The following is a 26,754-nucleotide window of genomic DNA, read 5'->3' as shown; positions in this document are numbered from 1 at the left end:
ATTTAGATTTCACATGATTTATATAATGGATGGTAAATGCTCCTGACCTGGAAGGTCGGCACCACTTCCTCCTCTACAACTTCAAGATCCAGTTGATGAATACAAAAAGCACCTCATTGTAAGACTCTACARAACAGCATTTAAGAACAGGAGGAGCAGTTGCCCCACATCTCAGGTTCCTGGTTTTGGAAGATTATTTTCAATCCACACCACATTAGTGCCTGATGTTACAGTACAGCTTCTTGTGTGAGAGAAAGGTGGCAGAGCCATGGCACAGAGGCACAGCTGACACCAACCCCTTTTGTAGCAAATCCCTGACCCCAGCACTGTACCCATGGCAGTGCCAGCAGCATCCCCTTCCTCAGGGCCTGGGAGGATGGCACTGAGAGAGGAAAGCTGCTGTCCTCCACTTCTGAACGCAGTGAGTCCCAGCTCTGCTCATGGTGGCCTGATCTGCAATCTGAAGGGGCTTTGGGAAAGGAAACTCTGAAGTCAAGGCTGAAATACAGAGGTCTCTACAGCAGAGAGAAGACAATCACTGAGCAGCAGCAATCTGCATTTTCACCTCGAAGGTACTSAATTCCAAGCCCTTTAGCCTAACCCTTGTCATTTTTCCCCAGACATGGACTTACACATAAGCCTGAGACTGTCGGATTACATTTGCTTTCGCCACCCAGGCTTAAGTGTAGAGAACCGTAGGTGGGTTCCTGTAACATTACAGCAAATACTTTTTCAGTATTAGTTACCTCTCTAGTTTAAGAATCTTCAAAAGCAGACAGAAGTATTACAGTTTTCAAAGCTCAAGTGTGCATTCACATCCTCTCATCAGGTATGGMAACTTTAAAAAGAACTCCACCTGATCGTTGTTTAAGTGATTTTTTCAAGTAGAGAATTTAATCAGCTACTAAGTGAAACTCAGAAAGAACTTTAATGTCCACTTTTATTCGCTCACCTTTTTTAACAACCTAACTTCTTTGTATTGTTGAAACAACTAATGGCCCCAATCCATTTAGCACAATGAACGATATTCAACATTTATCACTTACAGCATGCAAGACATACCAAAATACATTTTATAGAAAATATTTAGCAGTCTATTTTAAAAATAACATTAAAAAAGTATAATAGATGCAGAAAAACCCAGCTTGGAAGCATAGTTTGGATCCTCCCTAAAGACTGGCTTAGTAATTGTATCAAAAATTGTGTGTGAACTTGGAGAATGGAAACACCATATAAGAATTTAAAAAGTAAAGAGCTCAAACAAGTTGAAGGACATGGAACTGCTGCAACGAATCCAGAGAGGGCGATGAAGTTGCTACAGAGACTGAAGCAGCTCCCTGTGGAGCCAGACTAGGAGAGCTGGGAATGTTCAGCCAGGAGAAGGGAAGAGTGTGTGRAGACCTCAGAGCTATTCCCAGTGTCTGAAGGGGCTCCAAGGAACCTGGAGAGGGACAATTCATAGGAACTGGAGTGCCAGRACAAAGGGGAATGGCTTTAACTGCCAGAGAGCAGGGTTAGATGGGATTTGGGCAAGAAATTCCTCCCTGTGAGAGCATGAGGTCCTGGCACAGGGTGCCCAGAGAAGCTGTGGCTGCCCCTGGATCCCTKGAAGTGYCCAAGGCYAGGCTGGATGGGGCTTGGAGCAGCCTGGGATAATGAAAGGTGCCCCTGCTACRGCAGAAATGAGATGGGCTTTAASMTCCCTCCAACCCAAACCATCCCRTGATTCAGCTGAGTTTGCAGTGGCACTGGACACAACTCAGTGATTTACAAAGTGACAAGGTTGGGATGGAGACAACAAACTGATATTGCTCCTCTAGGGCAACAAAAYCAACTGAAATGTCTCAAGGTACCTATAAAATCCACTTGAATGCAATGGGAGACCACTCTGCATCACAAAGCCAAGCCTTTCCGCAGTGAGGCTCTTGCAAACAGGACTATTTTGCCACAGAATTATTATGCAGAGGGGTAAAAATCTGAGGCTATAGTTCCTTCTTTCTCTGCTGTACCACTTCCCTGAGCTCTGCCAGATGGGGATTGGTAGAATTTGCTCAATCCCCTGCTATGGYTGTAGCCAGCTGTCCTACCCTTGACTCTGATGCCTCCCTTGATTTGTTTGGATTCTCCCACCATTTCAAAGGATCACAAGAAACCAACCACCCTGTGATGACTCTTAAATGCCATTCTCAAAGGCCTACAAAACAACTCATCAGATGCAAATCACAGAGGCTTAGGGAAACCTGGGAAAGGGCAGCCTGCTAAGCACCCAAGGAGTTTGTCACATGGAAAGGATAAGTGTCCTCTTGATGGTGACTCAGAGCGGCACCATCAGTATCAGCAAAACCATCAACACGGGTGCCCACACAGCTGCTGAATACCCCCGAGCAAGGGAGTCACCCTCCTGCCAGGGTTATCTGATGAGGAGTCTGCAGTGCAAAGACACTSCACAAATGTAGTTTCAACCTCGGTGGGAAATCTTTGATTTTATATTTCTGTTTCCTAGAAAATTCCTCTGTGGCAAAGAAACAACGCCGGCAAGGAAGAGGACTATGTCACATASACCCAGAGCAGACTGCCTTGCATCTCCTTCTCTCCTCAGCCAGATTTCCCTCCTCCAATCCCTCCCAGCAYGGCACAACCAGAAGGCAGGCAGGGAGCAAGGCACATTTCCTAACACATTTCTTTCCACCGTAACAGGATCAGAGAGAAAAAAAAAATCCTGTCTTCCAAAGAGGCTGAGAAACCATCAACACGAGGCTGTGCCTAACAGCATCCCTTCTGCAGACGCTTCGGAAGAGCCAGCAGGAATAACAGCTTCTGCCCACCACTTGTGAAATCTCTCACGATTAGTGGGACTGTGTTAAGCTTTCTGAGGGACACAACTTATGTCTGACATTACACTCACTGTTGTAGCTCTGAGCAACAGGCACTGGATTTGCTTAGGTAAGGTCCAGKTTCTGTGGTGATCCATGAATTCACCACGGAAAACTTGGCTCCACAGGGACATATCCTTCCCCATATGGACAGGATAGATTAAGACCTCTGCATGGAACAGGAGAGAAACACTAACAAAAGGCAGGCCAGCAAGGCACCTGAAGGAGTGAAGACCACATCTCTAAGTTCCCATGACGTTTCTTGTGTTCACAAATCCCTCCTGCAACAGCAGTAGCTGGTGACGCATCTCAGAGGAACTCATATCACCATTTCCTCCTCCTCTCGCTCATAAAGATCAGTATTAAGTTAATTACTAACTTCCGAATCGTGGCAACTTCTGAGGAGCAAACCAAGATAAGAGAACTGCCCACCATGAGGAGCAGGCTCCTGAAAGCACGCTTGGCAGCCTGGGGACGAAGTGTATGACCTTTAATGCTCTCCACAAACCACTGAAAACAAAAAAGTCCAAAAAAATAACTCCTGAGTATCAAGTTAGTTGTAGCAGCAAAACCCCTTCCCCACAAGCAGGAAGGTCAGTGGTTGACAACACCCAAATGGTGCCAGCTGGGGGAGGCCACCACACRTGACCCCAACCCTGCCAGTGGTTTCACAGGCTGCTCTCCCCTTTTGCTGACCACAGGGAATATAGCCAGAATTCTCCATCTCCTCTTGCTGACCACAAGGAACACAGCTGGAATTCTCCATCTCCTTTTGCTGGCTACAGGGAATACAGCTGGAATCCTCAGCAGCAGCTACAGCCAGTTACAAGTGACAGATGTACGTCACGCCCCAGGCAAATCAGGAACCAAATCTCAAGATACTTCCTTCGTTTGCTGGTTCTCACACATCAGACACATGTCTGTTCCCCAGCAGAGGAAAGTAAAGAGTAGAGCTCTGGCTCCGAGCTCACTCCAGAGGTTTAATCGGGTATGTAACTCACTTACACTTCCAAACTAACACTAGGAACTGACCCAWGAAGGAGAAGGTCTCTTCCTACCCCTAAGAATGAATGGGCTCAGTTAATAATTAAAGTCATAAAGCTGAAAGCACTGAGATACACAAAGGACAACACAGAAGTGCTTATCAGAAACCTTCCCTTCAGATAATAAATTATGCTTGGAAAAAGTAATCCCTGCATTTCACATTTCCTCATCGTCCCGRTGTCTGGATACAGAACCAAGCCATGGCTGGCCACACCAACAGGAAGCACCACAAGAAGCTGCTGTGACTGTAAGGGACTCCCAGACTGCATTCTGAGTGCTCATTCCAGTTTAGGCATGCCTTAGGAAAGAGGCTGGGATAGTAGAGATGATCAGAATGGCCAAGACCTGAAGAATCAGGGTGAATAAAATGCAATGTTACCCTTTGCAAAATACGTGCAGTATTCTGAGCTGTCAGATCAGGCCTCAAAATCTGTTACACCCACGCTGACAACTAGAAAAAAAAACCAACAAACCCCAAACTGGTATTACTTTTCACTGAGAGGAGACTTCAGGCAGAAGGAACAACACTGAAAAGCGCTGATGCTGATCACCAGAGGGAAAACTGGCCATTTTTACCTCATATTTAGGGACTGGGGAATCCAGGCCATCCYCCTGCCCACACTGCCACCAGAATGACTATGGGTAGTTTTAATTGCTTTTACAACTGCTGACTTTGGTTTGAAAGCTCTGTGTCTCTGAAAAGTCTGTTTAAACACAGGGACAGGCACAAATATCTCAGATATTGGAGAGAACATTCTKTTCCTTTAAGGAAAAGGAATCAAATATGTATTTCTTTCTAATACATCKGTTGGACTGTTCCCAAAAAGAAATGGTAACAATTCCACTGTTTTGAGGCAAAATACTAGAAAACATGTCAAATAGGTATTTGTAAATGACTTCAGACCTAACAGAAGCAGCAAAGCAGTTGTCCGGTTATGACAACTTATTTTAACAGCTGCAGAGAATAACATTTCCAAAGGGATGCAAGCTGCAGAGTGATAGGCCACTGATCATTTCCCATTTGTGATTTCATGCTCTGGAGGAGAAGGTTTGAGCAGAGCCCATCCCCTGCACTCACTGTCACTTTAGGAAAACTGCATCGTGTCTGTGCCTGAATTTGTACTGGGAAAGGAGGATGATGAAGTTTCCACATTCAATTTTTAGCCTTCAAACACAAGTTTTTCCATCTACACTTTCTGTTGTTGTGCTTCCTTCTGGWATCAGAATAGAAACATCAACCAATAAAATTCAAAATTAAGAAAGWTAATGCTATATTGTAACAGCAATAAATAGAAAGATAAACTTCATTCYAGAAATGTCTGTGTTTAAACTGAAAGAAGGGAAATTTACATTARATACATGAAGAAACTCTTCCCTGKGAGGGTGGGGAGGRCCTGGCACAGGGTGCCCGGAGAAACCGTGGTTGCCCCTGGATCCCTGGAAGCATCCAAGGCCAGGYTSAATGGGRCTTGGAGGCAYCTGGCATAGTGGGAAYTGTCCCTGCCATGGCAGGGGAGYGGAACAAGATGGGCTTAAAGGTCCTTCCAACCCAAACCCTGTGGGGATTCCTTGTGCCCCAGTTCAGCACTGAGATTTCTCACTGCTAACAAGTAACTGCCTTTGCAGGGAATGCTCGAGTGAGGAATAAACATCTACACCATGATGCACCAAAACTCCACTTGCCACTAGCACACAGGTTCTCCAGAACAGTAATACATTACAAATGGGCCAATTTCAATGTTTTTTAAGAACGTGATTTTAGTGAAGTCAGCTTTCAGTCATGGAGAAAAAATTGATACACTCCTGTCAACCTGTAAGCAGGAATGACAGCAGCAAGAACTGCGTCAATGTCACGTTCCTACTGCTTGTCCACCTCCAGGACATGAGGTGTGAGAATCACAAGGTCACTAAGGCTGGAAAACATCTTGCAGATTATCAAATCCAAGCTGTGCCCAATCCCCACCTTGTAACCCAGCCCATGGCACTGACTGCCACATCCAAGCCTTCCTTGGACACCTCCAGGGATGAGGACTCCATGAAAAGGAAAATGCATATCCAGGAGAGCCTATGAAGCTGGACATCCCATTGGGCAGAAGCCAAGGATAAAGGACAGGTAAAGCCATGGATGCTTATGACAGGCCTGTGGAGTATTGGGAAGAGTCAGGGAAGAGTCAGGGAAGAGTCAGGGGAGATTCAAGTCTGAAAAAGCCACTGCAGGAATTTTAAGATTTGGCCTGTAGAGGAACAATTTGCCATCTCCCACTGGAAGCTCTGGAAGAGAGGCATTTCTTGCTCCTGCAAGAAATGAATGAACACTCTGGTAAAGCTTCCAGGCCACACAACCCATGTGTGAACACAAAAGGAGAGAGGAGCAGAGCACTATGTGCAATTAAGCTGAAAACTTTAAGAATAGATGGAAAAGYGTAACTGAAGACAGGTGAGAAATCTGGTGGAGCAGTATTTGATTGCTGGGTTAATTTCATTACATCTCTCTAATAATTCATTTCCCAAGACTTATTTCACCACCTCCTACATCATGCAATAATTCAAAGTGATTTCTGGGCTCTTAATCTTCTGCTGCTTAATGAGGAGTGTTCACTTCACACTGGAGATATTTACTCGCAGAGTCCAGAACCCTGGACATGTCTCTGCCTGGCAGCCCCTCTGGAGCCATTTCCCAAATCAGCACCACAAAATACACTCAAAAACCTGCACTGCCCAAAGGATGAAGCCATGGAAGGTGCTATATCCGCAGGGGTGCACCACACARCTGGTAACAAAACCAGTTTCTCTAAAGGCCTAAACAAGAGCCCAGTATGCTTTAATCTTGCAGAGAAATCCATATCAAAGCAAATGAAAACAGGAGCTATTGGATCCAAGTGTATTCATAATGGTACGTTTATGTGCAAAAACATCATTAAAGGTAATTTAAGGAGCTAAAACTAAGGCCTTKTAGCAGTTTCAAGTATTATGAACTGGCATTTAAGATGTGCTTCTCCATGCAACAGAAACAAGTGCTAAGTGTCAAGGACTTTACTTCCTAATAGTATCAATTAAACCAAAAGCCACACTAGATGAGAGCAAACCTCAAGTACCACAAATAGGAATAATTTTTTTTAATAAATTACCTGTCTTTCTTCCCCATTCACTAATAGCTCACAGAATGCAGAAAGCAAGTATTTCTCCAGTAAACTACAGGAATTATGAAGGTGTTTTACCGCATGAGGAAAAGCACAGAATACCCACCCAGACTAAGACYTAGAACACCCCATCCAATCAATCCATGGGCAGAGGGGATTTGCTGAAATGCTACAGCTTGATTTTAAACAGCTTTGTTAGGCTTGATGACTGTTAACAACATCACAGAAAGGCAGAGCAAATCTAATCCCTGCTTTCTTCCTTTAGGTGGATGGCAGGTGACTGCTGAAGCCTAAAGGTTTGAAAAGGCCCCGAAACTTGAGTGAGAGCTTCCTGAAGAGATTCTCTGAGGCTCCGGATTAAAGACTGCTCTTCCCTCTTTCCGGCCTGTTCACTGGTTACACACACACCACGTCAACAGATACAACTCCCAGATAACTTCTATGAATCACTCAAAAGCTTCTGTATTTCCCTTCCTGCACTTCCTATTAATCATTTTACCCTAATCTAACGTGTGCTACACAACCAAGAGCTCCTGGTATCTGTGCCCCACCTTATTTCTCTGTGGGCTTAGAGATCAGGAAACAACGAAGGGCAAGTCATGGTGCCAAAAATAAAAAATGGGGAAAGCAGCTGGYGCCACTTTTGCTTCCAAGTTCCCCTTCAGGCATCATTGAGTCACACACCCAAGAGGAGAACTTCTTAAAAAAAAAATCCTTCACAGAGACTTCCAAAAGATCTAAACCTCCTTTGGTTGCAGTTCTACAAAAACAATCAAACCTTAATAAAAATAAAAGTCTTTATTTTGGCACAGTATTTCACATAACTATGGMATATCCAGAGCTGGAAGGAACCCACAAGGATCATCGAGTCCATCTCCTAGCCCTGCATGGACACCCAACAATCCCACCCTGTGCATCCCTGAGAGCATTGTCCAAAAGCTCCGGAAGCACAGGTCTCCCAGGTCTGTCGTGTTTAGGACATTCCTCCCTCTTATTCCCTGAACAATTCATCAGGAGGGTGCACCAGCAGGAAAGCACAAGCCCAACCACAGCAGGGGGGGCCAAGGCCTGGGGAAATCCTGCTGAAATCCTCCTCAGTCACTCCTGAAGTGCAACTGGCTGGACACACACCATAGYTTCCTCCCACAGCCTCAGCTCCCCACAGCCTCAAAGCAACCCCACCTGCCTGAACACTGCGCTTGCCCTCGCAGGGATGTACTTTATAATTAAGCCTGTTAACTGCTGCTATTACAGGGCTACAGATGTTCTGGGATTGTGAAATTCCCATAGGCAYATGGAGCAGGAAAGCCTTACAGAAATCAACTGGTACTTCAATRGGGCTCTCATGAAAGCTGACCAATCTGCAACAATTCCTGAAAAAAAGACATGGTTGAGAAACTTTTCCAARTGACACATTCTTACATGAGAGCTACCTCAGCCCTGTGTTTTAACTATATGACACCCTATTTGTGTGACAACAGGTTCCCAAGAATCTTATCTATAAAGCAGCACACTGATGAACAAACTGGTTTGTATTTCATCCTATCACCAGAATTATCAAAAGAAACTTGTAATACACCATATTCTGCACCAATTAATCAAATCCCAGCCTSGGCTGAACTTTCAATTCACAGTTTATGTACCTAGTAGAGCTGATTTATAAGAAACCAGGGCTAGTCCAAGATCCAGCACTGAGGAGTCTGGGCAATACCCAAACTAGGAGTTTGTCCTGCAGCGGTCCCAAGCCTGCTAAGGAGCTCCCTGGCCTGAGGAGACTTTTTGGAATCCACTGCAGGGGTCCAGCAGCCAGCCCTGCACAAGGCTGTGCTCCAGGAAACCAAGATCTATCCCAACCACATAAAATACATCCATGACAGCAAAACTGCTCCTGTCCTGAAACAATTCTCAAGATGATAAACACAGCAAGGCTGAAGTCACAACTTCCCAAGTCGGGTAGAGAGGAGGTAACAAAACGAAGCAGCAAGTACAGGACGGCAGCCCTGGCTCTGCACACAACAGCCCCAGGCAGCAGTTGTGCCACACCCACTGCTCACCCCTCTGCAGGGCTGGGGAACCACCCTTGAAACCACCCCTGGCCCTTCTCACCACACCCCCAACATCATCTAGCTCAAAAACAACCCTGAGCATTTGCTAAAATCTTCCGAGATGCTCTTTGGCCACTGACAGATAAGATCCTGGAAGAAAAAGAAATTCAGAATTCTCTCTGAAATAAAGTTCAATTTTTTTCAGTGAGAGGGTCAATGCTGAGGATCAGGAAAGGGAGAAGAAAGATCTCTACATTAGAAATAGCTTACAAATATTCCCAAGACAGACATCAAACCTCTGGGACTCTGCCCTGGCACGACTAGGCACCTTCTGAAAGCATTACTTGGCCATGAGACTGTTCATTTCTATAAAACTGAATTATCCATCTACAAGTTTGTCTTGGACATGAGTTTTTGTCCTTCCTGTGAATACTAATTCAAAATTGCAACATAAAGCTTTCAAACAGAAAAACATAATTGTATCTTAACAGAAATTTGGAAGGAAATTCTGGTTCTGAAAAGCAGTTTTGCTGGATTTTAAGTGGCCACATTTTGCAGATTAAAGGTTTTGAAATAACTGGTTACTCTCTAAGGTAAAACATCCATATTCTCCAAGGGCTGACCTCAAATGGAGTGACACACAAAACTCAATTGTTCAKTTTCATTCACAAAAAAAAGCAATTTCTTTTAAGTACTCATTTTGTACACCTGAAAGACTGAGTCACATGCTACAAAACAAACTAATGTCAAATAATCCTTGTGTTCTGCTAAAAATGTTACATTCAGAAACACTTCAGGAAGTGTCACACAGTTACTACACACGTTCAGCATTTTCTTTTTAAGGTAAATACCCTGGGAGTTCAAAATTGTTAACTGGCCCCAAAAGCTCTCTTTTTATCATTTTCAATCCCACCCAAACCAGTGAAGCAGCAATTCCCCATCTATAATAATTACGAAGGCTCAGCTCCAACAGCTTACTAGAAGAAAAAGAACAGAAAACTTGTAATTTAGTGGTCTTCTATGCAGAGTAACCCCCCATCCCCTGTTCTTCACTTCTTAAAAGTTAAAAAACTGAGTTAACAGGGCAACCCAAAGACCCCAGGACTCCATGCTCACTATTCTGCAAACACGTGCAAAGACTAAGGTGAAGCTACACCCAGGATCACGCTAAGGAGCAAATAAAAAGTTTATCCTTTCTAAATTAAATCACACAAATATCACAGGCTGGTCAGTTCATTGCAATTTAAGAGAAATGGCAAAGCTCATATGTTATTTTTTTAAGTTAAATGAGAAAGCAAAAGGTAGCAGGCAACATGCAGAACTATGCTACTGATATCACAACTTCAGTAAACAGGCAATAAAACACAACAGCTCTTCCCCCCTCCCCCGGCCCTACTGCACAGAAAGCCCTTAAAGAGTCACTCCTACAATGCAGTTAAGTAGAAGATTTCAGAAAAGGAGGCACAAAAAACATTTAGCAGACTTAACAATTTGATTAAACAGAGTCCTGAGAGTTTAACACAAGTTYAACAGCATAACATTTACAACAAGAAAGAAGAAAGGCACCTGGAGACATCTGACACTGGGCATGCTCTGCAGGCATCTCAGTGCGCACATGCTCTCTACCAGGTTGGAGCAGCCTAGCCACAAAGACCTTGGCACAGAACACTGCAGGGTGACAAAAAGGAAGGAAGAGAAGAAGCAGTTAGATGCCACAACAAATCACTCAAGGCAGGCAACTCATTAGTATGTTAACGTGGGTACTTATCTATGTTATTTCTACATTCATCACACTTAGCGGCCAAGGGTAAAATAATCACTGAAGTTCCTGTGCAGCAAACAAGGCCGAGTCACCCCTCTGGCCTGAGCTCCTTTTCCCCAYTTGTACCCTCCTGGATTTAGTACTCAGCTGAACATTATAACTTACTCCCAGTAGTAGGAGAGTTTTCGTTCACCCACATATGGCTGCCCACAGCAGAGCTTCTGGGGCAGAGGCCTCACCCAGCAAACCAGCCTGGCCAAAATCCCTGCCCAGCTGCCCCCTGCACAGTCCCCCTGGGGAAAGAAGGCCAGGAGGTGCCATTATGGTGGCAAGGCTTTAAAATCCACCTGGAGGAGCTTTTGGGAATTAAGGTTTGGTATTCCACACTGTAGACACCTCACTGTCTCGGCTTCATCAAACAATTGTGGCTCTTTACTCTGACAGCAAAGCCAGCGTTGATGTGAGGTCCCAGCCTACACTGGAACAAACAACCTGACAATGGGAGCACATTTTAGAGATGAACCACACTTAACTCACTTCAAATTGCATGACCAAGTTCTGCTTAGTCAAGGTATCTTAATAAACTGGGGAAAAATGTTGGAATTATAGTTAAARATATCCTAAAGCCAAATTATCCCCTGGCTACATTTTTATTACTCACACTGCCACCCAAGCTTAACTACCAGACTCCACATTGCTGACATGAGAATAYAGAAAAAGTTTGGAGATCCCTTTTGTTTCTTTCCTGAAGCTGAAAAAATTTGATATATACACAATCCACAAAACTTCTGTAGCTCGCCAATATAATTTCCCAGTTCCTTTTAAGGACAAAGTAGTACATACACCAGATAAAGTTAGTGAAAAGGATTCAATTCCTCAGCATMAAGCAGTGCACAAACCTACCTCCAACATCTGGCACAGACTGAGCTTTCACTATTTTCTACACAGGCTTCCAATTTAGTTACAACAAACACCAAAACTTTAAAAGAAAATCCCTACTCAGATCAAAGCTGGAAGTGGAATAACTGGAGGTGAAGCTTCATGGAAAGCCGTTTGTGCCAGGAGAGAGGGGGAGAGAGCCCAGAGYACCTGAAGGGGTTAAAAATTCTTTATTTTTGTTTCATATCTTATGAATTCAATAAAAGAAAGACTCCWATTTTCATCTCCATRATAAGGAGAGAAATTAAAGCAAAAYCASCACAAGAATGCCTCTAGCAGCATCAAAACACACAAAAATTCTCTCTYCTCTTATCCAGGAAGGTGCTGATTCCATGGGGATGTCCTGTGCTATGCACTTGGTATGGGAATGGTGRGGGCTTATATCTTATGGATGGGGTAAATATAGAGATACTTATCCTTAATAGCATTATTCTTTCTTTACTAGCAAAATAAAACCAGTTTTCAGTTACTAAAAGTTTTTAATCTTTTATTTAAAGTTTAGAGAAATGGGATTTAGGTGTAAAGCAATTAATGCAGTGTATCAGTTATTACTTTGCAGTATTTTCCTTTGACATGTCCTCACATCAACATTTGAAATTTAGTTCCCAGGACTCTATTAAGACAGTGACAACAGGGAAACTACCTTAATTTAACAAGATACACAAAAAAGGAGGTCTTCKTATTTTTAAAAAAAGATGGGATGTACTGTTAAAACCCACTGATAATATGTTGAAGATACAGACATTTTATAGGTCTGTTTTTCAAAACAAGCGTGTATGATTCAGGAAACTTACTTTCCAATCCATTTCATTATTTATTCCTATTTAGGAYAATATTTGCATGGTGCTTCTGCAGCTCTGAACCACCAAAATTCAGGATATTGCTGCAGGTATTTATTAAAGCCCAAACACATTTTTAAACACATAGGCCTGGCAAAAAAAAGTCACTTTGCTGACATAACTCACTAAAATCATTGATAAAAAAACACAGCAAACCTCTCCTGACATGTTCAGATCAGGTGTACAAAACTGACTGTAATGTTGATAACAATTCTACACCTGTAGGTGTCCACAAATGATAAGCTAAAAATCACTGGTTTAGAGGTTATTGTGTGTGGCGGGGGGGGGGGGGGGGGGGGGTGGGGTGTTAGAAACTATTCTAGCTAAATAAGCTGAATTTTAAGCGCTTAAGAGAAAAGTAGGTAACTTGAGAACATTTTTTAAAATTTAATTCAAAACGCATTAGACACTGAGGCCATTTCCATGCCAAGGTTAAGCCACACAAAAAACCTTTTCACAGTATTACGAAACCCTGCATAAAAGGGTTTATAAAACGCCCTGGACACTCAGCTGCAGCACTGATATTGCACAATGCCACAAATTAAATACTGTGTCCCACTTCACACCAAAACAGGAACGTGCAAATATTTGTGTGCTTCCCTGATGTGTTATTGCTTGACCCTGCTTGTGMAGGGACTGCCACGAATAAAAGTGTAACAGTGTTCTGAAGACTTCACTTTAGCAGCAGGAGCCTCAGCTCAGGACTTCACTTTTCACTGGCCCTCATCCCAGGAAGATGCAGCACTATTTAATAAAGCCTGGGAAGGGGAAAATGCCAGCGGCCACYAGGCATAGTATTAAATGAGAACCCAGAGAACAAGTTACAGTTAGGGCAACTGAAACTCAGATTTTAAGGAATAAGGTATTTAGCAAATGCAGAGCTTTAACTTACTCACATTTTGAGGCCTGTGAATCACCTGGAGGCCCTGGCTGCAGAGCAGAGAGGGGCTTTGAGCTCCAGGGCAAGGAGGGAACAGAAACTCTCATTCTGATCCCTTCAGTGCTTTGTGCTTGGAAAGATTCATATTCTAATTTTATTATTAGATGATWGATGTTAATTCTGTACACAAAGAACTGCTTTGGTGGTCTAGCCCCAGGAATTACGTTTCAAGCTTTAGGTTTCAATCTTAAATCTCAAATTTAAGCAGCCTATGCAAAGTGCTGCATTCCCAGTGAAACCTGTAAATCCTCAGTAAAAAAGGGAAGATACTTTAGAGTCATTAAGACTCAGATGTTAAGAACTTCTTATATCAGTAGCAAAGCACACAGCAGGGTGCATCCAATAAACAGACTTGACAGGTGGGAACTTTTAGGATGGAGGTATAAAAAACAAACCTCTCAARCCCTGAACCATGCAAAGTTTTCATCCACTCCGGACTTCTCCCAGGTTCCAGCTCTGTCTTGTTAAAACACTCTAAAATGCCCCTGAAATCGTTTYTTTCAGTGCATCTGATACTGTCACACAGAAATCCTCATTTGTATTCTTTTAAAAAAATCTTCACCCATTTATCCTCTAAAGCCCATTAAACTGCTCATGAAATGCCTATGGACTATAGCCTATATTCTTAATGGAATGAGAACACCTTTGCAACCCAGGCATGGCAATRTTGCAGCATCATAATCAAGAATGACAGCATTTACATAACCCAGACTTTATGCTGCAAGTTTTATAAAATATTAAAATTATGATCTCAGAACTTTTTCACTGCCTTAATACTATTTAAGATAATCTAAGGAATCCACATTTATTGGTGTGTTTACCGCTTGCAAAACTCTGGTCTTAAGGCAAAAATACCTTTGTTTTCAAAAACCAGTTGCTAGACACAGTCCAAAAAAGATGGCAAGGAGAGGCATTTTGAAATTTCAAAGGAAAATGCAATAAAACAATGAAGGAGATAATTCACTCAATTTTTTCTAAAGGAGCGTGACAAATTATATTAATTCACTCCTYGTGCAACAAATTTTTTCTTATGCAGTTTATCACAAAACTAAACTGAACATTAAAACCTAAAAAGCATTCAAATTTTTAAACCCAAATGCTTTTCCCAGCTTTCTTGTGACATCAAACCAACTCCTCAGTAAGATTAGTTTGCACTTTGGATGTCCACAGGGCTATAAACAGATATTTGAATTGTCAAAAAAGGCACAACCTTTTTTGTGAATTTAACTTCAACCTTCATTGTTAATTTTTTCAGGTTTTTAGCTATAAGAAACTCACATGCTACTCAACATCGGTGATTTACTGGTTAGTTTACTTTGATTTAGGCCTGGACCTGCACAACTAGTAATTCTTTACTTTCATCAACACTTAATGTTGATAATTTTATGTGATAGGTGGTGCTACTTAAACCCCTCTCCATGGYTGGGGGCTCAGTTTAATGCAGTCCAAGGGGTGCTCTGAAAGCCAACTTGGATTTGAGGGCAGTCTGACAGTCTGGGAAAGCTTATGCTCCCACTTCCAACTCAATGTCAAGCTCAGTTTCTCAAAAATCAGCATTAACCACAGCAAGACATAAAAAATCTGAAGCAGTACCACTGTTTCAAGGCCTTCAGTATTATTTTACACTTGGCAGGGACAGTTGCCAACTCAAACTCCCTCCCGGTTCGCAGGCTGGGATTTCMTCCAGATCTTACCTGCTGCTTTTTCCGTAAGGGCTTTACTCAAACAGTGCCAAGCAGAGCAGTGGTGAATCTCTGGGATGGGAATGAGTGAGTGCCCTGAGTGTGTGCAGGTGGGGAAGCAGAACTTTCAAGTTTCTGTGAGTGAACACTCGTGTGCGACATGCAGGGAGTAGTGACACGTGTTCCCCCAGAGACAGCCCGGCTGGCAGGGGACACCACCCCTGCACCTTCTGTACAACACTCCCCATCTTTGGAAGCACAGACACAACTGTCTGACCAACAGGAGCACTTTGTGCCTCTCCCATTCCAAAGCCAGACTGTGGCCTGGGAGATGCCATGTGCTCACATGCTCCACACAAGTCTGTTGGAATCGGTGCCATCACATCAGTGCCTTTTCCGTGTATGCAACCTCACTGGGCCTGGGTGATTTGGAAGGCTGTTGGGAGTACCATCCACACAACACATTTCCACACTCCACAGAGTTGTACGGGTACATTCCAGCAATCTGCTTCAATTTTAGCAAAATTATACTCCCAGGTCAACAAAGTTGTTTTAGATGTAATTTATTCGTGCATTTATTTCTGTTCTTCCATGAATTACRAATGCAAAAGTGATTTTCTCAAAAATAAATATCCACAGAGTGGCAAACCCATTTTAACTTGTGAAACATTTTTGATTATTCCTTTATTGCTATCAGATCATTCTAAAAACTCAGGTAACCAATATCTGAGTCACACTGCCATTAGGAAAATCAATTTAGCCAAATGATTGCCATTCACAATAAAAACTGCTCAATGGAACAACCTTCCAACAGCCATTCAAGATCTGCATGTAAGCTCTTGCATTTGGGGAAAAACATGAAGTGAGGAATCAGGAAATTTGAAGCAAGACAAGGGAAAAGAATTGATCAGAGGAATTCTCCTCATTACCACAGCGATGCTCTAGATAGGACACTGAATTCACAGGAGGCTGATGGATAACGCTGTCCCACTCTGCTCCTGAAGATCAAAGTGTGTTGTTTGCTACACACAATCAATGCTACAAAAGGAATATGGGTTCAGTGGAGAGAAGATTAAATGCTTGCTTTGAATAGAATAACTATCTTACTCCATTATAATTTATTCATCAGGATAAGACTCATGAGATGCAGCAGCTCTTTTTCAAGAAGATACAAAAGACTGGGAAGAAAAATTCTAATAAATTTGCATAAGTCACTCTGAACATTAACTTAAATAATCTAAAGTTTCCAAAATACACAGCATTTAGATTAGTCCTTGCTTCTTTCATRTACATACATCCCAACACCCATARTGAAGTGTGATATTCCTTTCTACACTARCATACCCCATGTTACATTGAAAAAKCCATTTTTAAAGAGAAACACTGTTTTCTGCTCTCCTGCAGCAGGAACAGGGGCTTACAGACATCTTTAGTCAGCAGTTCAGGGCAAATCCCGACCAGGGAACACAGATCCAGCACTGCCAATCACACTGGAGAAACCTGGAGGTAATTAAACAYGTAGAAAAATGTGGCTGAAACTTGTCTAACATGTTAAAAGCTGTCCCAGACTCTTCTGTATTATGTTTTTACAGGTGAGGCCTAACACAACTTACAATAGATTCTAAGACAGCCAAGGCAGGGTCCAAGCATTCAACAAGTTCCACCACCTCTGGAGCCTGGGCTACCAGGGAACAAACCCCTGGATTCTGAGGCAGGAGCTGCACACCAGAGGCTGCAGAGGAACATCGRCACAGCTCTGAGAGCTCCCACACATTGTACTTTCTGAAATACAAGATTCAAAACAGGCAACAACAAAACCTCCAACCTGCTCAGCTTAGCTGCTGCCTTTGTGGGGCTGGTTCATGTTTTCAAAAGTTAAGTGATATTAAATAACTTTGAGGATCTTCTTCACCAGGAGCACTCATTTATGCTTCCTCTTTTTTCCCCCAGTCAGTGWATTTTAAATTATTTCCTCTTTTCAGTTTTCATCACTAAAGATGCCAAGTTCACTTCTGCCTCTCCGTTCTCTTATTTTAGAAAAAGGCACACCCTGAACAGCAAATATTCCACAGAAAGATGTTATTTTACTGTTTTAACTACAAAGTGAGTCTGATGGGTGTGTGGAACAAATTCAATTTGATACTAGATGAAAATGCAAAAAATGTGTCAGTCTAAGGTTATTAAGTATTTCCCTTACATTTTCCCTCAGGTTTATTTTAAAGAATTACAGTAAAACAGCATGCCCAAGACTTCTCCACCCTAACCAAATAAAATTCAACTACTCAAAAAATCAAACCAGGAAACAACAGCAACCTGTGCACAAATAATTAATTACAAATGTATTTATCAATTAAATTCAAATACAACTTCGGCACAAAATACCAYGCCAGCAAAACAAACGCAGAACTAAACCAATACATGAGATCAACAGCAYGTACAGGAGTTCCTGCTACAGGAGGTTAAATATTGAGACCTCACCMCTTGCTACAGTAACTGCCCACAAAGGAGAACACACAAGTGGCTTTGCATKATTGCCGTTACTATTCAGAGGAATTCAGGTACAGTGTTTCATGGTGACRTTAGAAATAAGTTGCCAAGTCCACCAAAGCACCAACTCACACTAAAGCTGGGCACTGAGAGGTGCAGCTCTCCCATTAACACCAGGTATTACATTGAACTTACGTAACTTTATTTTCCTGCCAGCCAGGGACCCAACTTTCCTTCCAAAGGCATATAAACATCTTCCAAACTCACCTCCAAGATAACCTGTTGTAGCCTTTTGCAGGCAGCCCGAATCTCAGATGAATGTGACTCAAAGTGCAACCACTCTCCCCCAATCTGAGATTAATCCCTATCACTGTGAGGCCCCTACTGCCAGCACCTCCCAAAACAGCTGGGGCCAGACCTTCACACCAGCAGCTCAGCAAGGGTTTAGGACACTGACTCCAAGTGCTGCCCACTTCAAATGGCATTTCAGCAGGAAAAGCTACAGGAATTTGTCTGAGTAACAACTAGAGAAGTTTTCTCCTGCTCTGATGTCCCCATCAGAGGACAGGGACAGAACTCAGAGCGGTGACTTCTCTGAACTCCATAKGAAGCCCAAGGCAGTCACTGGCAAAGTTGCTCTCCCCCTCCAGAAGCAGGATATGACAGGCAATGGATCCATGCCCCTGTTCCTGCGCACACAGAAGTTACCTCATGTTCCTAAGGCTGTGTTTCACAGCAGACTGGCAGTTCCCTCCAGCACTGCTCCTGCATTTCCCGGACATGCCCTGTCTGACTGTAAGCTCAGCAGCTGATTCCATGTACCCTAACACTCTGGGGACATGAAGCAGTTAAAGCAAGAGACTGAATGTGCGGACAAACTCATCTAAGCAGAAGCAGCAAGATATAGTACAGGGTGACTTCTTACCTGAAACTTTGTTTCTGGGCTTCAGATCCACCAATCCAGAATGAAAGGGGATTCGAATGGGTTTTCCTTCTCAGACTTGTCTGTTAAAAGAGAGCAGCCAATCATCTTCAGCTTGGTGTATCTACTTCTTTCTTGAACGAAATCCCAATTACTGCTAATGCTGTTAGAGACAAGGCAGCCCAGGCACCTGCCCAGCCCGGGACCGACTACGTTAGTGGGGTCGTCGGATTGGTGGATCTAAGACAGAGAAACGCATTTACAGACAAGAAATTGCTCCTTCCCCTACCCTGGGTCAACCAAGCAGGTGTTTTGGGGCTACAGCTCACTTTGCGAAGATTAAGGAAGATGAGAAGAAGCTACAACACAAATAACAAAGCAAGTCCTAAAGCTTCAACCACCAGCTCACACCTCRCAGGCCTGCTCCAGGAACACAGGTTTGCACAACAGTTCGATGCAGTTCTCCTGCTCCGCCATAAACAACCTCTAAAGCATTTTATGGCAATGATTATTTCCCTGTTTGCCGGCTCAAAATTACCTCACTTGCCTTACRTATCTGCAGCACAAAGATGGAGTTGTCAAGACACTCCTGACCTGAACAACAGCACTGAATTCAGTAAATTTGCAGTACTGCTGGTCTCTGGAACACAATCTAGAACCAGAAGAGAGTAAGGCACTGTACACTACTGAAACAAGAAAAAGTCACCTCTTGCTAAGCAAGGAGATAAAAGGCCTCCAGCCAATCCTGTCAGCAGCTGAGTGAGAGTGTGACTAATTTAAAGCAGCTGGAACTGTGACACCTCAGAGAGATGCAGTCTGCAGGAAAACTCACACCACACATGCAACAGAAAGCCCAGCCTACAGAGACCARACTGTGCAACTTCCAGCGAGAGCTTCAAAAAGTTTGGGCCATGGCCTACAAAACTTCCCCTACCAGCAGCAAGAAYAAAATGCTGCAACATCCACAKWGGTAGACATCATTGCTGTTACCCTYTCCTCTGCTCTCCAGCCTCACCAGAGAGCTGAACCTCAGCCTCCACTGCCCCACGTCTCAAGCTCCAACAACTCACAGAAGGGKGGGAGAAACTGCCTCTGTCCCCAGATTTGCCAAGAAACCGTCTCCATGAGGACAGCACTGTCCCTGGCTGCCCACAGCTTCCCAAAGAAAGATGCATCTTCATAGCRCTTTCCTGCTTCATTGATTTCCTGCTTTTCAGCCACTGGCAAAGCCGGTCAATTATAGATAGGACAGCATTTCAAGGACAAAGCAGTACTGTAGGCCCAGTACCATGTCCAATGCATGATTKTTAAGGCTGCCAAGGAAAGTGCTAAGATGTCAAGGCATATGACTCAGAATTTTAAGAATACAATATAGCTCAGCAAGAAGCCAGCTATCAAATTATATAAATGCACTGATTTGCTAAGTCACTGCAGAGCCAGCAGGGTGCTGGAAGGAGAGGCATTTCTCCATGAAGCCAAGCCTTAACATTATTTGGAAGTGTAACAGGTCTGATTTTTGTCTCAAGGAGTGGTGTGCTGGAGATACCCTAAGCAACAAGCTTCCCTGGGTAGTCTTCCCCTGCCCTAAGAGAACTTCCCACAAGATTCTCTGTCAAGTCCCAGCTGTAACTTAGTAAGTTTTGCAAATTCTGAGTTATAGATTTTCAAAGCAGGCATTTTTGTCTGAAAAGTGAAAATTAGCTTCACTGCAAAGACTGGAAGATTTGAAAGCAGCCCCATTGTGCAAACCACACTGAAATACAACCTCAAACCTCTCAAAAAGGCAGTACACACCGTCACAACTTTTGTACCAAAACTCCACATTAAAAAACTCCTCAACAGAATGAAACTCAGAGCGCAGCCTCACCTCACTTGCAACACTGAAAATATATATATACATATATATATACATATATRTRTATATATATATATACACACAGTGATCTCCTCTAAGTCAGTGAGTAAACCAAAATTCTGTAGTGTTGCACAGCTAAAAGTTGACCCAGAAAGCTCCCTACCTACATCTTCCAAATTTCCATCAGTATTCATCCTAGAAACGGGCCCAGGAAGCTGAATTACTCTTTGATCCCACACAAAACCGTTCATTTCCTGGGGTGGAAGTACAAGGATGCAAGTCCTGCGGGGATGTGGATTAACAAAGCACCAAAGAACAACATGCCTTCAAACGTTCCTGTTGTTAATTTAGCCTGCATGAGAAGCAAATTAAGTTTTCAGAAAGAGTCAGTGCTTTTCATTGTTAAAACACCAATGGCATTGCATTATTTCTGCATTATCTGCTCTCGGTCATGCATTACTCATATTGGGAAATGTGTGGAAGTGGTACAGGAAAACGGAGTAGGCTGTCATGTCACACCACTGAGCTCATAAATACATCAATAAACTGGGGAAGGAAGGGATTTTCCAGAAAAAGTGGATTTTCTGTGAATAATGATGCCATAAAAATCAAACCACGAAATCAGATTATGTAACAACATAAACAGTGGCATTCATATAGAGAAGACATCGCCCAAGAAAAAAAGCTGGAAGGAAAGGATTGTTACCCATCAGCATTAATTTAAACAACTCAGTCAATATTCTCATTTCCCTTCAATTCATTTTCTGCCTTGCAACAAAAAAAAAAAAAAAATCCTTGTCACGGAGCAGCCCTCTCATAAGCACAGTCTCTTGTTCTCTCCCACACATCATTCCTCTCGCATTGGCACATTTGCTGCAACATCCATTTCACTTGAAAGCCATCAGCAATCTCTCTGAGCAYGCTGCTGCACAAGCAGTCCAAGCTGCCCAGGGACAGGCAACTGGAAATGCCAAAGCACCAGTGACCTCTAAACTGCACGGCAATAAACCCAGCACATCCAGAGCAAGCTGATTTAACAAGCAGCAAAGGTGTTTTAGAAAACATGAAATGAAATTAAATGAAATGAAAAGGTACATCCATCCTTCAAAGAACATTCCCAAGTCTCTCTGAGGGTACAGCTTGTAACAAGGCAGGTTGTTTTGCTGTGATGCTGCTCACAACACTCATCAGTGACCCAAATCTTTAGCAGTGCTCAAAGCTCTGTATCCTGAGGGACACAGCCGGCACYGTCGGACACGCGGCAAAGGCAGACSGGCTTTTTAAAGCAGCAATCCCAGAGCACTTCAGAGAGGGCAGCTGCACCCACACCAGCTGCCGGCAGAGATGGGATCTCATTCCACACGGACACCTGAACAGGGATTTACTCCAGGAGCTCCCAGTCCCAAGACAGAGCTCCGGGGCAGCTCATGGAGCCAAAAGCTACCCGACGGTGCTCACACTGAGAAGCCCTGCACGTGTTCCAGGCTGCAGGGAACTTGCTCTGCTGCTCCTCACTCACTCAGMACTGGGCAAAGGTTGGAGAATTTAGTCATGTTAGAAAATGTAACAACATCATGAGGTAAGAAATCTCTGAGTCTTGAACGCGWTTTAAAAAGCCTCTGAAACACCAATGCTTAGTGATCCCAAGAACTGTAACTTCCTTTTATTGAGAACCAAAAGCAATTTAATTTCAGAATTCCCCCCACAACTGGCACACCTGCAGCTTTCCTTCACCTGAATAAACTGATGGCTGCTGCCATTATCATCACAAACCTCAGATCATTTTCTTGTATACACTTCTGCATCTTTATAGCCTCCTTCCCTCTGCCATCTCATTTCCCCAGCCAGGCCATTGCTTTATCTAAGTCTTCCCAAAAGATAAAGCTTTCCACTCTCCTTTGTCCACTTCCCTCATTTCACCACTCCGCTGGTTCTGAGTTCAGTTGCCTTGCTCTAATTCACGTTCTTAAGCTCTTCCTTCCCATTTTCTGCACCACTGCCAAAGTCACAGCGATCTTTTCCCTTCAGATTTGCATCCTTCCTCTGCGAGGCACTCTCTGAAATGGGACTGTCATTCTGAGAGCCTGGCAGCAGCACAGATCTTACATCCCCTGCCCCAAGGCTCATCCTAAGGCGGTGCCTTCCTCACATCCACCCARCCATCATCTCTGTAGCCCTCTGTTCCAGCCACTGCCTTCCTCCCCATGTATGAAAGCCTGCAGGTTTTACCATCCAACATGCAGATCTCAACTTAGCTCATTTAGTTAGTGAAGATTAAAAAAATACCTGCAAAGCAAACAGATTGTTATCCTGCTGAAGAAAGCACATCTAGGTTACACACAGGTTTACAAATGCCTTACTAACACCCCACTTACTCCCAGGCTTCAATGAAGAACCGGTCACATTTCAGCCAGAACAGTACCTCCTTTGTGTCAGCTGCAAAGACGATCATTGCCTGTATCTCTGTCACTACAAAAGCCAACTCTTTGAAGGATTCCTCTAGTATGTGGGAAAAAAAAAATCCCACAAATCCAACTGCTTTCTTGGCTTGCAATGACTAACACAGGGAAGAAAAAAGAGAGAGCACTATGGCCCTACTGAGATACATATACAGCAGCTGTATTTTAGCTTCCAAACAGAATGCCGGGATTTATTTTGCACTGCAAAGCTTTAAATAGTTTAGGGGAACAACCATCTTCAGTTGCAGTAAGCCAGGGAACTTCAGGTACCACTGKATTGATTTACAGCAGAAGCTCCTGCTGGCCAGGCAGACCTGTGTCAAGCACTTCCTTCTCACACTGGTACCTCTGAATTTGAACACCTCCACCTCACATGAAAGTCCTGCCAGGAAAAACAGAAAGATTTTTGGCAAGATATTCAATTATAGTCCTTCATTCAATATTTACCGAGGTACTTAAACACTGGACACTTTCATGACAGCCAGAGAGAGACTTTCTAGACACTGRAGGTGGTGTGGTAGGAAGACTATTTCCATATATATAACTTCCAGATACAAATGATAACAGGGTAAACAAATGCTTGCCTATCTTATTCCTAGGCATGGCCTTTCCCGAACCCTTTTATGCTCCTACCACAGAGCAGTGTAATGCTGAAATTAAACTGCCAGYACAGGGATCTGTGTTAGGAGAGCAGCTTGGGCAGCAAAGCTACAGTGAAACATGAGGGTCACAAGCTCAGTGAGTGGGAGAATTTACACACAACTGGATTCCYGCTCAGGAGCCACCTCCTGTAGGTGTCTCATGGGTACAGAAGCCTGAGAGCAACAGCTTTTTTTTCTTCATGCTATCCACATCTTATGCTGCACACAGTTCACCCATAAATGTATAATTTCTTAATTTGTATTAAAAAAATCCCAAAGCTATTTGCCACACTGATGTATTCTGTTATGACCACCTTAGTACAAAGTAATCAGCTAAACCCCCACTACTTAAAAAGAGGATGGTAAAACTTAATTATAGTTCAGGGAAGCTTCCTGGGAAAGTGAAGAACACAAGGCTTTTAGCAGGTATTGAAGGTAAATGCAAATCACAGGRTTGATACAAATGAACACAGGTTTTRTATACAACTGTTATCTGTACGTWAMAACKTATTTCACAAAGCATTGCTGTTGGTTCTTTAAGAGAGCAAAAACATCACTGAGAAAACCAAAACCAGGGGCAGAAAGAGTCCTTTCAATGATCGGCTGTCCCTCTGTCTGTTCTGGATTACTTCCTCACTCCCCACTCCCCACTCACACCCAGCATTTCCCCGAGCCCACAACTGAACCAGCTCCACAAGACACTGAGCCTCAGCCTGGGCATCCCAGTCAGTCCCAGTTAATCTGCCAGGCCTTAGGAAAACCCCTCTGCAGGCACRGGGTATCTCAGCTGTACAGGTGGGCACCATCTGCACATGGAAGCCATGGAATGACATCACTGAATCCACTGCTCATCCCCCTGGGAAGAACTGATGATGGAATCTACAGAACCAGCACATGGCTTGGGAAGCCTTCAGCTGTCCTGAGAGATACAGTGACTCGCTAACACTTCACACAGCAAATCAAAGTTGTCACTCTGAAACCTTCAAATATTTTTCTTAGATTCCAGCCTTAAAAATAGGAAAGTATTATTTCCATGACTGTTTTTCCTTTAAATAARTGCAAATGATCTATCCAGGGAAGCCACAACTGAGGGCTAGAACAGCCTGTTCCAAAATTTCTGTGCAATTAACATGYTGACATATTATCTCTTGTTTATCAGCCCCTCAGAATTACATTGTATTTGCTCCTCAGAACTTTCACAAAACACATTTGCTCCTGTATTTACTACAGATTCATCCCTGGCACTGGAGGGAAGTAACAGAGCAGCCAAAGTGCACCAAAYCCCATCTCCCTTATCAAAGAGAGTCATAAAATGTCTGCTTTTACGAATCTGGAACACCCTTAAAAAGAACAGCATCCCTGCCAGGCAGGGATGATCCCTAGGTTTGGGATGTTTCCACAAGCACTAACTCCCAAGTTTCCAGATCACATAGAAATCTCCGAYAGGGAACTCAGCCCAAACAGCTTCTGTCCTGTGGATTCAAACAAATGYTCTGGAGAATCTCATCTTCTGCATCACATCAGAAAGCAAAACCTCCACATCTTCATTTAGTAATGATATTCAGTTATTTTACGGAAACATTTCCACTCAAACACAAGTGATCCTGTGCAAGCCTCCACTATCGTTAACATTAAATTCAACTACTACATTTTACAGTGTACCATTTTCTGCTGGAAACTACAGAATTATTTGTTCACCTTATTAAATTTTTATATTTATCCATTTCTTGCAAGAGAGAAAAATTTATTTCTTAAACCTCCTACTACATACTAAAACTCCTACTGTCCTCACTGAAATTTGCATGGATTAGCACATTTCCCAGCTCCAAATGCAAGTGGATGGTACAACAGTCACCAGCAAAAAGTCCCATTTGCTCCCTCCTGATACAACCTGGCCCCAAAAAGGAGAGACTAAAATGGGAGAGCACTTGCTAAAACACAAGCCGGAAAGCTGAGGGAGCCAAACCTTCCAGCCCCAAATGCTATTTGAGCACATCACAGAACCCAAAGCTGAAGAGTGCTGGTGACTTCACTACACAGAGGRAAAAAAAACACCAGAGTACACTTCCGACCGCGGGAATTTAGGAGACATCTTCTCTGGGGGAGGCTGGTCCTGATTCGGATCCCCACAGAGCTGCCCCAGCGTTCCCCTCCCTGCTGCAGGGCACAAATGGCTCTGATGTTCCCCAGGGGAAGTGCAAGATCACAGGATCAGGGAACGAGGCTCCCTAYGAACAGGTTTTAAGCCCCTCCCCACAGTGATCAGTAAAATAATGAAAGATACACAAAGGCTTTGTAGGTTTCCCCTTTTTCTGCTTTTTGAGACCAGATGGCACATTTAAAGAAAGTTTGTATTTTGCAGATTAGGTAGTTTAGCAACAACTCCAATAGCTAAAAACCCCAGTTAATGTCTCCACTGAACCCAGCTCACCTTCAGAGGGCCTTAATGGSAAATGATTTGCATTTTTCCCTCAGTTATGGAGAATTGCATGAAATTSTGTATGTGAGAGCAAATTATGCTTAGGAGAAAAACCAATCATGCTTATAACAAACAAATTAGAAGATTTATTGATTATTATTCTCTCTCAGCTCCTAACTTAATTTTATTCATGCCTAAAGGCAGTAAAACGAGGGGCCCCTAATATTTGTCTACAGAGATCTAATTTGCTTACATTAAAAAAAAAAAACCAAAACTCTTTCTACTGCACCCATCTGGCTGCCTCTCTACTCGAATTTAGCGGCGTAAGCGTTAATTAGGGGTATAACCAATACACCAATTAGGTCTCGTTAGGGTAATTCCGTATGTGCTGGACCGGAGCCGCAGTACCGGTGCTGCGCCGGGCCGGAGTCCCGGGCCCCCACGGCGGGGTTTCAAGCCGTCCCCGGGAGCGGGGGGGGGGGGTCCGGCCGGGCCGGGGAGGGGCTGGAGCCGGAGCCCCCGCCGGCCGGGGCATTTCGCTTTCGGTTCGTGCAGCGCGGCCGCGACGCTCCGGGCCCCCGGCCCTCCCCGGCCTCCTGCGGGGGGTTAATTGCTCTAATTTATTTATTTTCAATGAAACGAAGGCGCTCGTGGCGCCCCGGGCGGGCCGCGGAGCCGCGGCGGAGGCGGGAGCGAGAAGATCCCCG

The 26,754-nt window shown here is 43.6% G+C and overlaps 1 protein-coding gene across 2 annotated transcripts in view; it reads right to left on the bottom strand.

The window, feature by feature from the left end:
- Positions 1 to 18,764, bottom strand: part of FBXW11 (F-box and WD repeat domain containing 11) — a 67,676-nt gene extending 48,912 nt beyond the window's left edge. Inside the window, exon 1 of one of the 2 annotated variants that reach the window (XM_057379751.1) lies at positions 18,677 to 18,764. Coding sequence is in view for 1 of the 2 variants with exons in the window: in XM_057379750.1 (XP_057235733.1) it covers positions 10,669 to 10,692 (24 nt within the window). In the remaining variant the exon portion in view is untranslated. Of the gene's footprint in view, positions 1 to 10,668; positions 10,693 to 18,676 lie in introns of those variants that run through there. The other variant, XM_057379750.1, reaches the window with a different exon arrangement.
- Between the last annotated feature and the right edge of the window lie 7,990 nt (positions 18,765 to 26,754).

The sequence above is a fragment of the Malurus melanocephalus genome, unplaced genomic scaffold (genome assembly GCF_030028575.1).
Source record: "Malurus melanocephalus ecotype Western Australia unplaced genomic scaffold, MMel_1.1 scaffold_420, whole genome shotgun sequence".
Taxonomy (NCBI): Eukaryota; Metazoa; Chordata; class Aves; order Passeriformes; family Maluridae; genus Malurus; species Malurus melanocephalus.
Note: the sequence above shows the minus strand (reverse complement) of the source record. Positions and strands in the feature narration are given on the sequence as shown.